Source organism: Haliotis asinina, chromosome 1 (genome assembly GCF_037392515.1).
Source record: "Haliotis asinina isolate JCU_RB_2024 chromosome 1, JCU_Hal_asi_v2, whole genome shotgun sequence".
In the NCBI taxonomy this organism is placed as follows: domain Eukaryota; kingdom Metazoa; phylum Mollusca; class Gastropoda; order Lepetellida; family Haliotidae; genus Haliotis; species Haliotis asinina.
In genome coordinates, this window is record NC_090280.1 from 40302027 (window position 1) to 40318261 (window position 16235).

The 16235-nt window shown below is 40.8% G+C and overlaps 1 protein-coding gene across 2 annotated transcripts in view; it reads left to right on the top strand.

The window, feature by feature from the left end:
* The window catches only part of LOC137291373 (scavenger receptor cysteine-rich domain-containing group B protein-like), a 42862-nt gene extending 27451 nt beyond the window's left edge, over positions 1-15411 (top strand). Inside the window, exons 4-18 of one of the 2 annotated variants that reach the window (XM_067822703.1) lie at positions 3617-3755; positions 4657-4823; positions 5406-5556; positions 5747-5916; positions 6019-6166; positions 7193-7362; positions 7970-8209; positions 8895-9155; positions 9647-9895; positions 10089-10235; positions 10420-10450; positions 11277-11350; positions 11957-12001; positions 13246-13314; positions 14372-15411. In XM_067822703.1, the coding sequence (XP_067678804.1) occupies positions 3617-3755; positions 4657-4823; positions 5406-5556; positions 5747-5916; positions 6019-6166; positions 7193-7362; positions 7970-8209; positions 8895-9155; positions 9647-9895; positions 10089-10235; positions 10420-10450; positions 11277-11350; positions 11957-12001; positions 13246-13314; positions 14372-14418 (2108 nt within the window). In that variant the 3' untranslated portion in view covers positions 14419-15411. Of the gene's footprint in view, positions 1-3616; positions 3756-4656; positions 4824-5405; positions 5557-5746; positions 5917-6018; positions 6167-7192; positions 7363-7969; positions 8210-8894; positions 9156-9646; positions 9896-10088; positions 10236-10419; positions 10451-11276; positions 11351-11956; positions 12002-13245; positions 13315-14368 lie in introns of both variants that reach the window. The other variant, XM_067822694.1, reaches the window with a different exon arrangement.
* Positions 15412-16235: the final 824 nt, after the last annotated feature.

Consider the following 16235-nt stretch of genomic DNA (forward strand, 5'->3'; position numbering starts at 1 on the left):
TAAACATCCCCGTTGTCTTTCACAACTTGAGAGGGTACGACTCACACTTGATCATGCAGGCCATCGCGAAAATCGATGGTAATATAACGTGCATCCCCAACAACATGGAGAGATACATCTCCTTCAGCTTAAACGGACTTAGGTCCATTGACTCGTTTCAGTTCCTCCTGTCGTCACTCGACAGTCTGGTCAAGGCCAACAATACCTTCCCTATCACCGATCGATACACAGACGCCGAGACTAGACCCCTGCTTATGAGGAAGGGTGTGTACCCCTATGAGTACATGGATAGTTGGGCCAAGTTCACCGAGACCAGACTACTCCCTATTGACTGTTTTTATAGCAAGCTGAATGAGGCGTCCGTCTCACGAGATGATTACTCGCACGCGACTAACGTATGGAATAAACTGGGTTGTAAGAACCTGGGTGATTATCACGACCTGTACTTGAGGACAGATGTACTGCTGTTAGCCGACGTGTTTGAGACGTTTAGGCGGACGTGTTTAAAGCAGTATAAACTCGACCCCGCATGGTATTACACCAGCCCAGGTCTGTCGTGGGACGCCTTGCTTAAAAAAACCGGAGTTAATTTGGAATTGCTCACAGATTACGACATGCACCTATTCATTGAGAAAGGCTTGCGAGGTGGGATTTCCATGGCATCCAAACGATACGCTAAAGCAAATAATCAATCCGTGAAAGGTTACGATCCTAACAAACCAACCAATCACATTCTCTACCTCGACGCAAACAACCTGTACGGCTGGGCCATGAGTCAGTATCTACCTACAGGGGGATTCGAATGGGTACCCCACGTTGATGTTATGGGGGTTGCACCAGATTCGAACAAAGGGTATATCCTCGAGGTTGATTTAGAGTATACCAAGGAATTACACACATCACACAACAGCTACCCCCTGGCCCCCGAACGTATGAGGGTTAACCCAGACTGGATGTCTGAGTACCAACATAACTTGTCAGGTGGTCGTGTGACAGACGTTGAAAAACTCGTGCCTAACTTAATGAATAAGACCAAGTACATCGTTCACTATCGCAACCTACAGCTGTACCTGTCGTTGGGTATGAGGCTGACCAAAATACACAGGGTGCTCATGTTCGACCAGAGTCCATGGATGGAGCCCTACATCAGAATGAACACAGACCTACGAAAAAAAGCCACCAGTGATTTTGAGAAAAATCTCTACAAACTCATGAACAACTCGGTGTTTGGTAAGACTATGGAGAACCTGAGGAAACGCGTGACCGTGAAGCTGGTTCGGTCGAGTGAGGAAGACAAGCTCAGGAGATTGATAGCCAGTCCGGCATTCAACCGTAGTAAGATATTCACAGACAACCTGGTTGCCCTACACATGAAGAAAAGCCACATAAAATTCAACCGGCCTGTTTACGTGGGGATGAGCATCCTCGATTTATCCAAACACCTGATGTACGACTTTTACTACAACGAGCTCAAGAAACAGTACGGTGACAGGTGTGAAGTGCTGTGCACTGACACGGATTCCCTGCTGATGGAGATTCGAACCGAGGACGTGTACGAGGACATGAAAAAACACCTCGATTTATACCACACCAGCGACTACCCTAAGACCCATGCCATACACAGCACGGGAAATAAACAGGTCCTAGGTAAGATGAAGGACGAGTGTGCTGGCACGCCCATAGCCGAGTACATAGGTTTGAGACCTAAGATGTACTCCATACTGAAAGCCGACAATAGTGAGATCCGGAAGGCTAAGGGGGTTAAGAAGTATGTGGTGAAACAACACATCAAACACGCCAGATTCAAGGAAGCCCTGTTCAAGACCCGTACCTTTAGGCATAAAATGAACACACTTAGAAGTGATGGACATAAGATATACGGACTGACTATAAACAAGACGTCCCTGTCGCCTATGGACACGAAACGTTGGATAGCTATTGATGGGATAAACACATACGCGTATGGACATGAAAAAATTTGAGGCTATTTACTACAGCCCGCGTGGGTACTGGAAAGGAGCTAGCGCAGTAGATAAGCTAGCTAAAATAGCGCGAGTACCCCCGGAGGAAGCCAAAGCGTGGCTTGAAAAACAAGCCCTGTGGCAGATCTATTTGCCGGCACCACGCTACGTGCCTAGAAGGAGGTTCGGTATTAACATACCTAATAGCGTTCACCAGGCAGACCTACTGTTCCTACCCCACGACAAGAGGTACAAGTATGCCTTAACTGTAGTGGACGTAGCTAGTCGTTACAAGGAAGCCGAACCCTTGACCACGAAAGATTCGGCCCAGGTAGCCAGAGGATTCGAACGCATATACAAACGCAGTCCGCTGACGTGGCCAACAGAGCTGCAAGTTGACCCCGGACGGGAGTTCATGGGTGCCGTGTCACAACTGCTAGCCAAACACGATACAAAGGTCAGGCGTGGCACGGCCAGAGCCCATCGCAGCCAAGCCATAGTTGAGAGATTTAATAGGACTTTGGCTGAGCGCTTGTTCGGCTATCAGTATGCTAGGGAGATGGCCACCCCTGGAAAACGATCGACTGAATGGGTCACGAGGTTACCCAAGGTGGTGTCGGCAATCAACCATGAAGTCACCCGTCTCACTGGTAAGAAACCGGCAGACGCTATCAAACTAAAATCAATAGTTGCAGAGTCGGCCGCTCCATTGCGTGGGAAGGAGAAACAGATACCAGATAGGGCCCTAGTGAGGTATCTATACCAGCCGGGGGAACACGAGGGTGATAGCCGTAAGCGGGCCACCGATCCTATATGGTCAGTCAAAACTTACAACATAGATAAAGTGGATATGAAAGCCGACGAACCTAACTTATACTACTTGAGGGATGGGCCGGGTAGGGGGTTTGTAAGAGAAGAATTATTGATCGTACCGTACGGCACAGTGTTACCTCCTACCAACACACGGTAAACATGACATAGGCACCCAACCTTTTTGTAGTAGGGGTAATAGTAGCAAGAGCTAAGGCCCCAACCAAAGCCTTATTTAGTAAATAAGGCTTTGTAGAGACTTTTCTTGAAAGTGAGCCAAAACCCCCATTGTATATACTACTGCTAGTCTAAAGCGGCCTTCACATAGCAACACATGTTGAAGTTTTTAAAGTTGTCAAAGTCGCAGTTTCACACATCAAACACATTATGTCAATCTTTGTGTCATTCGAAGGCCCTGTCTCTTTGACGCCGATTGGTCGTTTCTGAACAACACAAGTTTGACAATACTTCACACGTCAAACTCGACTCTTACAACATTGAAAGTTTGATGGAAAGTTTGATAGTTGGTGGGATGTTCAGACTCTCAACCTCGAGTTTGACAGCATATGTTGTGAAACTTTAGTTAGTCCTGTAAGGTCGCTTTACTCAACGCGTTGCAAGATGGAAAAAGGGAGAATTCTACATGGATTCAGCAAGTGCTGACGAGGTGTACTGCAGCGATTTCATCTGGTGGTCACTTCAAGTATTTATCCAAAGATGCGGTACCTTTTTGTTGAATGTGCAAGAAATTAGTCAATGTTTCTCGTTGTGTTGTTTTCATAGCTGAGATAACGTGTTCCAAAGTTAGCCTAAATATCACGTGGTTCGTCATGCTGTTTCAATAGGTGACATAACGATGAAGCTGACACCAGGCTACAAAAGGGGACTCCTGCAGGTACTCCACTCCGGTATCTGGGGAACAGTGTGTGATGATTATTTCGGCCAAGTAGAGGCTTCCGTGGTTTGCAGAGCTCTCGGATACCAGTGAGTGTTAAATACATGTAACTCTTTATGCATTGGGTCCTAGATTTTTATAATATTTTGTGAGCCGGTTTCTTTTGGGAAACAATGAAAGTAATGAGTTGTCATTTTTCCAGAAAATATACTTTTCCATACTTTTTTACACTGCAAAAGTGCGTCCCCAAAATGAGACAATATGCAGATGAGTAAACTTAAAACAAGTAATATATTAGGCTTAGATGGTGGGAGATCAACCTCTTAAAATTGACTCATATATTTTTTAAAGCTTTCATGGAATGAACTGGCTTTTAAATGCAACTATGTGCGTATACATTCCCTTATTTAAGGTACAGTACCTTAGTGGAATATTGAATATGGAAACCATTTTTATCTTTTCAACAACGAAAGTTTCAAACACATTCTAGTGAATATACATAGTTAAAATAGGGACCAATAAAAAATCATCAAACGTCACACTTCACCGAATATGCAGGTGAGCTACCTCACCACTGGTAGCGGCCATGCTTTCAGCACGTAAATACAAGTAATGTGTGTGGTTCAACCACTAAACAGTTTACTCAGCTTCATTCGCGTCTATACTGCAAGTGACCACCCGATCCCGTCAGTCGCCTCTTACGACAAGCATAGTCGCCTTTTATGGCAAGCATGGATTGCTGAAGGCCTATTATACCCGACCGACCAAGGGTGACTTGTACAAAAGGTCGTTGTTAAAATTAGAGAGCACATTGAAAGAAAAGATGAAGAGATATTTTCACTGTCATATTTGTGTTCATGGGTTTTCTAAACAGGATCTGCATGAGGATCGTATCCTAAGATATGACTCATCTCCCACTTTTTAATCTTTAACTAGATAACACCGTACTGGATTTGCGAAAAACCCAATCTGTTCGCCTTATCTTTACAGAGGGGGAAAGGTCATCAACGAGGAGAGTTCCATTAAAATGTGGCTGGATGACGTGGAGTGCACGCTGCAGAACACAGATCTAAAGGACTGCAAGCACAGACCATGGGGGACGAATAACTGCGGCGATTCCGAAGCCGTTGGTGTTGAGTGTTTTTCATTCCCTGAAGGTATGCTATGAGTCCCTGGATGAAATACTGATCGGATCGTTTGCTCACATCCCTTTGTAGGCAGACGTGATATGACAGGTATTATTGCTGGTGGGAAGTTAGCAGACAGAAATTTGTAAATGAATTTTTTGCAGGTAACATCGGTTGAATTGTTTCATATTGCAGCCTTGTTAGGGATTCATAGACAACGTGCTAATGATAATATTGTCGGAATCTTACAATGGTTACTTCTGATTATAGACATGCTTTTATATGAAACCTGGCTTCACATACACATCAGAAAATAGCAAATATGCTTTTAGTAACGCCGACGTGATGGACGTGTTGATTAAGTGTGGTGACACACAAACGTTATTATCGGATTTACAGTTTTCTCAGTTATGAATACCAATTTCTGTGAACAAGGATGTAAATACAATGGTGAGCAGATATTCATAAAATCATTTAAGACAGCCGAAAACGAGCCTTTCGAACGATGCCGTCAGTGCCCGAGTATCTGTTTATGAAGGAATCAATGGAGACAAACCAACAGGTGACACCTACACATTTGTCCAGATTATGCCATCATGATGTCTTCCTCAGAGGCTACAGCGGCAAGGCTTGTCTCCACCACTAACACGCCTGGAGAAGGAATTCTAGAACTGTATTATGGTGGACAGTGGGGAAGAGTCTACTACTCTGGGTTCGGTGTTGAAGAGGCAACAGTTGCCTGCAGAATGTTGGGATACAGCACGTAAATAATACATCTTCTCCGAAAAGTCGAGCTTCACACTATGAAATCTTATTAACACAAAATGACTTTTTGTTCCCAATAAGCACTCCGTTGAAACAACAAAACACAGGTTGTTACACCCATTTGGCTATTTTCTCAACGATTCCCACAAAATGTATTCAATCAATATGACACACTATTTGATATACAGCATTGCAGTCCAAGCCAGGTCATCTTCAAACACCGGCAGCGAATCACGAAGAGTTATCGTAGAAAAGGTCCATTGCCTTGGCACTGAACTCACTCTGAACGACTGCATTCATTACCCTTGGGGTAGTGTTACTTCGTCATCACGTGTTGTCCGAATACAGTGCCCTAATAGTAAGTACACTTGCCTCGCCTGCCAATACTCTGATGAAAGCAGTACAATAATATTGTGTGTTTTTTTCCCCTCCCCTTGCATTGGTGCTTTGTTTGTTCTAGCTAATCTTCAAATGCGCTTGAACTCGACAACTCCCGGACGGGGCCGCGTAGAAGTATTACACAACAATGTCTGGGGAACAGTTTGCAGGGGGTCGTCGTTTTCCTCAAAGGAGGCACAGGTTGTGTGCAAAATGGCAAATCTTCCGTGGTAACTACATCTTTGCAGAGCTTTCGTTCAGAGCAAGATTCGTGTCAGTATTCTAACACTGCAAACTCCAACCCAGATACGGAACTACGACTTCTTACTCAATATTCGCGTTATTTCAAATAGCTGTTCCCCAAACTTGAAATCCTATGTTTCTTTCTTGTCGCGTCGATGTTTTTTTTACCATTGACGGTATTTCTATTATTATCTGATTTTTCTCTCTCATTACTTACTCATCAACACTTCTGTTGCTTGACAACGCTATACGGATCAATAACGGCACGTCGTGCGAAAAGTACATTGGATATGTTATCCATAAAATTGTATCTATTATGTTGAACAGGTGCTTTCTGCTCGAAATAATATGTCAGCACTACACTGTGCCATTTCACAGCACGAGTCAGACTCACCAGAACCAGCCATTACAGTCAATACTTCCCAATCATTACTTCGAGCTTGTAAATGATCATATTTGACATGTCCAAGTACAAGTACTGAGTCACAATATCATAGTTGTGATACCTGGTGTTCGCAAAAAACCGTACATTAATACACAAGTAATGCCCATCACAGAAAGATTCGAAGTGAAGTAATTGGCCCGCTATTAAACCTCTCGTGAATACATGGAAGTCGAAACAAGGACTTTCATTTGACATTTTAATCTCTTTTGAGTAAAATTTCCAAAAGCATTTTGAATGTTTTGCTGAGGCCCTTCAAACCTGAAGTCCTGAACAAGCAATGCTTGAGCGTTGATCTAAGGTTGTATTTGTCGTACATATGAAACCAGGGTGCCTGTCTGTTGTGCTTTCAATTTATGCCAACATTTACTTCTTGTAACAAATATTACAACAAAGCTCATTAAATCAATTTCTGATGTTAAATTTATCTCACACATCAATAAAACGAAATAACACTGGATTCTTCACTCAGTATTAGATAGTCATCTTGCAAAGCATGCTGATCTGTGAAAGTGAAAATAATGATTTAATCAGTTTGGTTTGCTATCACCTTTATGAGTATCTGTTTTAGGTCGATGGCCTCTGTGACAACGTCATACGGTCCAGGTGAAGGACTTATCTGGCTGAGCAACGTCGACTGTACGGGGACAGAGACCTCCCTATATGAGTGTTCCCACTCTGGTTGGGGAACAGCACCAGGTTGTTATCACAGTAGTGATGTTGGCGTGATATGTCGTGGAGGTAGGTTTACTACAGTAGCGATCTTTGACAGTTCGACATGGAGGTGGGTTTACCCCCATGGACGTGGATTGGTTTAGCACAGCAGCGAGCTTTGACAGTATGATGCGGGGGTTGGTTTAGCAGAGCAGGAGCCTTTGACATTATGACATGGAGGTGGGTTTAGCATAGTAGCGATCTCTGACAGTATGATATGGAGGTGGGTTTACACAATAGCGATTTTTGACAGTATGACGTGGAGGTGAGTTTCACACAGTAGCGATGTTTGAAAGTATGACATGGAGGTGGGTTTAGCATCGTAGCCACTTTTGACAGTGTGACATGCTGCTTAGCACATTGATGATTTTTGACAGTGTGACGTGAATGTTAGCATTAGCAGAGTTAGGATTAGCAGAGTAGCGTTCTTTGATTGAATCTCGCGGAGGTGGGTTTGACACAGTTGCAATATTGAGGGACATGTTTGGAGGTAAGTGTGTTACAGTAGCGATCTGCAGTGCTACCTCGTAGAGGAAGTTTGAACCATTAGTGACAGGATGGCGTCTGGGAAGGGCAGTAATACTTTTCGGTTTCTATTTAACTTAAATAATGGCTCAGGTATCTCATCTTTCAGCTAGTCCACGTATCCACCTGGAACCGCCAGGTAGTGTCCTGAACGTCCTTCTCGGCCAGCCAATCAGTATCAAGTGTGTGGTTGACGCCAGCCCCAAAGTCACGTCGTTCAGGTGGACACATAGTGGACGTTCCTACAGTGGACAAACCTTCAGTAAAACAATAACATCTAAGTCTGACTCGGGCACATTGACATGCACTGCCCAAAACATGACGGTGTCCACTCGAATCAACGTGTGGTGTGAGTGTTTCACGGCATTGGGTCATGACATAATCGTAAGAGAATTACGATGCATTAAAAAGACGGGAAAAGGGTAAAAATAACAAAGATTATTTCTGTAGCATGCAGAGTAGAGTGCTTTAATGTACCTTAGGCCATCTTGTGTGCTTGACGTGGAAAGCGAACTCGAACCTTGATGGGAAAGTAAGATGAAGAGATGTAATTCCAAGAGCAGTGTTCTTGCCAGCATGGTAGTAAATCGTGGCAAATATGGACTCCCCATAGGTGTCTGGAAGGTCTTGCAGGTTGCCAAGGACCGCTAATGGAATCAAGAAATGCAATTTGCTGTATTTTACTTCATTATTTCCGTTTGTAAATACACATTCTTATATTTTATGAAAAGTTTAGTTCAAGTGTAAGAATTAAACACCATAACAGACAATTTCAAATTGACAAACAGGTCACTTTCAATAGGAAATAGTGCCACAGTTTGATTCATCGTGCCAACGACATTTATCAGGACGTTTAATATTAACAGCAAAGATTATCAACGCAAAGGTTCACGCGGTCACAGAAAACGGAAGTGTTTGTTGTTTCAATATGGCTGTTCCTTGTTCCTTTTCCAGATTAGGTTCATGTGATATTGCTGAACTGACAAATTGTATTATCAAATAATGCCAAAAATCATGTACATTTATGTCTCCAGACCCACCAAAGGTACATCTGGAACCGGGAAATGACACCATTGATGTTGGTGTCGGCGACGACCTCCATGTACAGTGTGTCGTAGATGATGCCAACCCTACAACGTATACATTCAGATGGTCCCACAATGGAGATACAAGTATCGGGAATACTTTCCATATTCAGAACGTTACGAAGTCTGACCGTGGACAAGTGTCCTGCACTGCTGACAATGGACACATGATGACACCTGGACGGGCAGATGCAGCTATAAATGTAAAATGTAAAGGCAACGTTTCACTTCATAGTTCCGTTTACTAGACAGATATAAGGGTATTTTACTGAGGATTGATAGACGTTCATTCAATATTATTCGTATTAATTGTACACGTATTACAAACGTGGTGTTAATCGACAATGACGTCCTCAGTTATCAATACTAATACTGTGTACAATTATGATCAAATATTTCATTGACGTGCTTGGTGCAAGTGTATGTAAACTCGCAATGCCTGAGATGTATAACAAATGCTGTTTCATCAGGTTTTGGTGGCTAAAAGACATTACAATACCTCACTGTTTCTTTAAAATGTATGTGGCACAAACAGCAACTTATTTCTCTTTGGTATTTAACAATCTTTTTTGCATATTATCCGATTGTGTGTATGCTTTGGGATAAAGGTTTCTAGACAATTTGGGTATTTTGCATGTCGTTTGTTGCTGACATGTTTATACCTTGTAAGACATGAACTGGAATGTTGTGTCTTGCATAAGATCCCCCAGAGATCCACCTGTCTACAAAGCAAGATGTCATCAGCGTCATAGCTGGGAATGTCGTTGAAGTTGAGTGTGTCGTTGACGATGCAAACCCTGCTGTCGTCTCCTACATGTGGCGTCACAACGGCTATGTCAGTTACGGGCAGATGTTTCAGAATCACGTGTCATCGTCTGATGCGGGGAACCTATCCTGTTCAGTCATTAATGAACAAGGGACATCCTCTGTTCAAACAAGCATAGTCGTCTGTGAGTAACCCCTTCTGATTGATAAATTGTCAGCCTAAACGTTGAGAAACTCACATTTCAGTTTTAATGTTTTACACGATGATTAGCAAAACGGATTCTGATTTCAAACTTCATACATATCTTCACATAAAAATAAAGCTCTCAGAGGCATCAGTTTATTTCCATTTCTTCATTTGGATCTGTTCTGTTAAAGTGCAAGCTTCCTCTTTGATCGGGGACGATGACATCATACGCAAGAATAAAGTTGTTGCCATAGGAACAGGGTCTGGAGGCATAGTTATTATCATCCTCCTCCTCCTCCTCATTTTCTACCAGAGGAGGAGAATGACGACTGCAAAATGTAAGTGTATGTGTGACATAATGTGACTGCCATTAACATGTCCATATATACACAAGATGTTCACCAGTTAATATTTATTTCAACAATACTGTGCATAAGGTCATATCGCAAGTAATGTAAAGCTCTGATGATATTAATAATATTGTTCTGAATATGACATTGACAAATGCTTGTCTATTTCTAGCTGATGATAAATCAGAGGAGAACTCACAGAGGTAGGAGTTCTGTGTGGTTGTATAAATGTATTGATAGAGTTGTTGAGTCAGTATTCTGTGTTACTGGTAACGAAGCCATGAAAATGTTTTACAGTTATTATACCAGTTTTCTCCTGTCTTATGAGCGCTAGTGTATTCTCTTACCACAAGGTCTATCTTTCAATTTGTAATTGTCCTCCTGATGTAACTCTTAGTTGCTAAGCAATGTATCATGTATGTTTACACAGAGCATCACAAATTGGGATCGATTCTAAAAACGGTTATACATCAGCTAATATTTCATATTCACCAATGATTGTTGGATCTTCCAAAACAGAACCATTACATCTCACCAACATGTTTTACTCACTTGGCGCTTTTTCGCTGTAAGAAGACGTCTGTCCTTATGTCAAAATTCTAAAGCATGCAATTGCTAAAAATGCAGTTGATGAAAAGTGAAAAGACCAAAAACGGTTAGCGAGGGTTGTTTTCATTCATTGATAAAATGATAGCAAAGTAAAATTGAGCTAACTGCTCACTGTGATCACCAAGAGTAAATAACGACTATTATGTGCCAGGTATGATTGCGTATTTGATGTTCAAAAATATCCACAACATGTAACACAATGGGTGATTCCAGATGATATTGGCATGCATAAATAAATTGTTCACAATGGCAAACTTCTTAGTTCGTTGTAGCCCTTTGTTCGCTGCACGGTTATATTACATACTCGGCGAGTAAAGAACCACACCTTCTCCTTCTATCTCCTAATGTGTGATATACAAAGCAAGATTATATTGTTTATTTGAGCACATATATTCAGATTTTATTTTGAATGTACACTAGACCTGCACAGGCGTCCAGGACAGATGGTGCAAGACGCAAACAGAATTACGAGAGCATGGAGCGGCCAAGTGGAGGTAGAGCATCATTATCATATACTAAATGACATGAGCGATCAAGTACAGGAACAGCACCAGTGTTATGTATAGCATATACTGAGTGACGTGAAAACCCAAGTGTAGGTATAGAACAAGCGTTATGACTTTTGTACAAGGTATACCGGATGACGTAAACGGCCAAGTGTAGGTATAGCTCCAGCGTTATGTATAACATATTCTATCGGACATGAACGGTCAAGTGCAGGTATAGCACCAGTGTTACGTGTAGCATATACTAGGTGACACGAACGGCCATGTAAGGGTACAGCACATACGATATATCGATAGCCTATAATGAGTGATGCGAGAAACAAGTACCTCGCTAACATGCATGTTTACGTTTATGAGTGTATATCTGCATACGTTATTATACGTTAGTGTACTTTTCAAGTCAAGTGTCTACGTCCCTTGTCATTCGAGCCAAATTCCACTATGCCTGGTTCGGGAGCAAATGTAAATTTACACAAGTCCACAGGGGTTTCCAGACAGAGCAATATATGAGACAACCTGTGAAATTCAGGTTGAAAATGACTGCGTTTTGTGTGGTAGTTTACCTTGGTCCAGCGTGTTTGTTTTTTGTTCCAGGTGCTGAGAATATGTACTGCGAAATTGAAATGACCTCAAGGACAGGTAATTAACATAGCTCTGTTTACATACAGACATTTTAAGTCGTATGTAAAATAGTGCACCCATAAACCCATAGGCACTGTTAATTACAAGCAAAATGAAAACAGTACATCTAAATAGTACTAAACATTACTGAATATGTTAAACAAGAGATGCAGACCTCAATCCGCCGAGGCTGTGTCTTTGAGACACAGTCAGTAAATGAGGATAAATACATAATAACACAACTAAGCAAAATGTGTGTTTGAAGTTTTGAACGCTTCCTAATAACGTCGTATGAAAGGTCAAACGTAAGCACGATTGAAAAACACCGTCACGCATTTCCAAACCTTCTGTTCATTCTTAGATGGACATTGATCAGTGCGTCCATTCATATATGGCTTACACGTTCTTCAGTGCAGAACTGCAGAATACTCTTATTTTTCACACGGTTTCATTTCATTCAAACTAAACAAATAATGTGCATCCATAAAAATATAGGCACAGTTAATTACAAGCAACATAGCAGTACATAATACTAAATATTACTGAGTATCTTCAACAAGGGATGCAGACCTCCAACCGCCGAGGCTGCACGAACATGTCTATGAGACACGATCAATGCCTGAGGATAAATACATAATAACGCAGCAAAGCAAAAAGTGTGTTTGAAGTTTTGAACGCTTCCTAATGGCGTCTTATGAAAGATCAGAGGTAAGTGCGACTGAAAAACACGGTCAAGCATTTCCATACCTTCTGTTCAATCTTAGATGGACATTGATCAGTGCGTCCATTCATATATGGCTTACACGTTCTTCAGTGCAGAACTGAGAGTACTCTTGTTCTTCGCTGTTTTCATTCACTCACACTGAACAAATATTGAATAAGTCGCTTCTCTGCATGTTGTAACATGTCGTGCCCATTAAACACAGAAAAAACGCATCTACCTTACAATATAAATGATCTCACAATGTTATGTACGACTCTCTAATTTTAGGGTGTTCCCATACTTTTTGTTTGTAGTATATCTAAAGACTAGAAAGAAACAGAAACTGCTTCTCTATATGATCATAAATGGGTACAAAATGTCCAGATATATAAGATCATACTCTACTAGTCATAGTTGCGTCCCCCATTTGTCTCAGGATCTGGATCCAAGATGCAATACAGCGGTTCCCTATATATTTGTTCCTCAGTCGTTTACGGCTAATCGAGCTTAAGATATATGTATTATAAGAACGGTATTCCGAACTAAAACAATGTTGCAGCCGCCGATCGTGCTCGTGCCTTTGACAACCATGGGTATGGAGATGAAGAAGGCATACGGCAAGAAAAAGGTAATCTGTCATCCTTTGAAGCACATTCACAGATTAAAAGTCCATCGAGCTTTTTCTTTCATAAGGCTTTCGAAGACACCGATGCATTCTCACAGACTTTCATTCATACTTGTACTTTCATATCACTACATGTAGAAGTAAAAGAAATTAATGTAGTCATAGGCCTGATAATTATCGGCGAATAATCACCTTCAACACGTTATCTATTTTCTTTATTCCTTATTTATACCCAAAGGGAACAAAGGAAAATAAGATCACCAAAACGACGAAAGCATAATGACAGTACGTTGACAGTCATGCTTGCTGTTCGTTATTTGCAGCATCTCCACGTTCAGTTAACAGCATCAAAGTAAAACAGAGAACAATAGTTCAGTTTATTCTTTGAACTGTACCGGTAGCCACATTATCAACTATTATCAGCTTCTCTACATACTTCTGTTTATCACTGGTCCATTATCCATTAGTTCCTCATGTAACGCCAAGGAGGAACGTAACCACTCCCACAAATCGGGACGATAGAAGGAACTCATCAATGTCGTGTTTCAGTTTCATCACTTCTACTACCACATATTATAACAGTGTATGAAATGATCCTGTTGTCCATAGCTAGTAAACTTTCATCAGGACCACTCCGAGATAAGTTTGCATTGTTCCATTGTTTTTTACCAGTGAAGTACAAACAGAACCACTAAATGTTGTCCACCCACTGATATTATGGTCTAGTGAAACATTTTGAACGATTTTTACCCTGTTACAATTCAAAATGCTTTGCACTCATTCTCAGTCAGCGAGCACATTTGAGATCACATTTCCATCTCCCATGCTTTGTTATTACTTTAGACCCACACACTGTCCCGTGTAAAACATTCTAAAGCTAAATATATTCTGATATTTGATGGTTACAGTTGTATATATTTATGAACGTCGATTTTTCAGAGAATGTGTTTAAGTTGTGAAAGAAATTTGCAGCCAAGTGTATCCCAGATTTGTAGGTTACTTCAGATAACAGAAAAATGGTCAACAATTCACTCTCGTTACCATTTGTATTCCCCAGCAGAGCCCGTCTACCAAAACGCCATCGTCAGGAACCAGTCATTCTCGTAACCGTGGAAACTTATATTATCGCTGTGACAAGTGTAAGTTGACACAACTTCAATGGCCATTTGTGAGATTTCCATCCAGAAGCCATGTTCCTTACAGATAAGGTGCAGTTTCCAAATACAGCTTATGTTACACTGGAAACCAATATGCAGTTATTTCGTTTGTTGTTCTATGTATTTCCAATGATAGCCTTGTTTCTCGTAGAGCTGGAACCTCTTTACGAGTTTGTATAATTATACATAAATACTGTGTCGTTCTGAAATAGGATGTCACTTGGTGGAGCAATACAAAACGTCTGATTGTGACTGTGAATTACTTGAAAAGGAGCAAAAAATCCCCAAGCATCAGGAATCGCTACATTCGTAAACTCTCAGAGAAACAAAGCAAATGATTTGGATAATGATAGACACTAAAACAAATTATTTCTTTGTCTGATGCATTGCATGATGCCCTTCGAAACATAATTGTGTGTATGTAAGATGAGTATACAAAAATGGGTTTGCAATGCCGAATGTTTTTAAATGAATGTAGATGCATACAGTGGGTACCCTGATAATCCAGTAATATTATTTCTTATTAATTTGGCCACCTCCAGTGGAGATGCATTTACAAAAGGGCGTTCTGTATTACATTATTCTGGTAAATGTAAAAATTATACACTCTTGCCTTTTTTACGTAATCTTTGAACATATATATTAGCTCTTCTACAGTCGGCTGTAGTCTCACACACGTTACTGGATGAACGAAGAAAAGTCAATGTAGACTATGAACACTATGCAATTTGAATATAACTGATGATGTTGTTAGTCTGCAGTTAATGGGTTGACTTACAGAGAGGATATTTAATAAATCCCGAATTATAATGTACATCCAAATATTCATAATTGTTATAGTCATGCCATGTTAACTGGACAGTGTATAACCTTTGAGATACCGTTTCCTCATACTCTTTTGTATCATGGTCATTGTCGTTGTGAATAAAGAATCACGTATCTATTTCCGTGTGTACCTCTTCCTTGTTTCATAAAAAGGCTCAGAGATGTGTAATGCTAATTAAGGTCTCCTAATAACAAATGCTTTGACATAACACAAGATTAAAACACCTGGATATTTTGGATAACAGACACAGTTCGTGCTTAAGCGAATTGTAAACATATTGTCAAATTGGAACGATGGGTGAGTGAGTGAGGTAATATTTAACGACACATCGGCAATATTTCAGCCATATTGTGACGAGAACCATTAATATTCTACATAATAGTGAATGGTGCAAAAAATGTCAACGAGGGACAGTAAATCAACTAGATTATCAGAGATATATATTTTAAACTAGTAACAGAACCTAAAACGGTTTAACTACACAGAACGACACAGTATAAAAACGGGCTATAGACCGCCAACAACTGCAGGTAGATCACCATGCCAGGTGGACCACGACAAAAAGGCGCCACTTCATTGCATATTCTATATTTCGTATTACGATGGATATGTATTATATATCATACACTCTTAACAAAAGTGGGGGATCTTCACGTTTGTATTTACGATTTAAAAATATTTAGGATATCTATCGGAGTAAATCAATGTTAATATGACATTATTGAAGGTTTTGGGAGTGCATCCCTCTTTGCACGTCCTTACAACCATAGTTATTTGGAATGTAGTCGCTTTTGAAAGATGATTGGTGTATGGCGTGTAATTTGATTGTACACGATTTTCATTTTAAAACAAACGAGTAGAAACAAACATTAACAAATGTGTGATGCAAGATGAGTGTCAAAATTAATGTTCTAAGTGATTTCTCGACCTTTTTGGAAAAA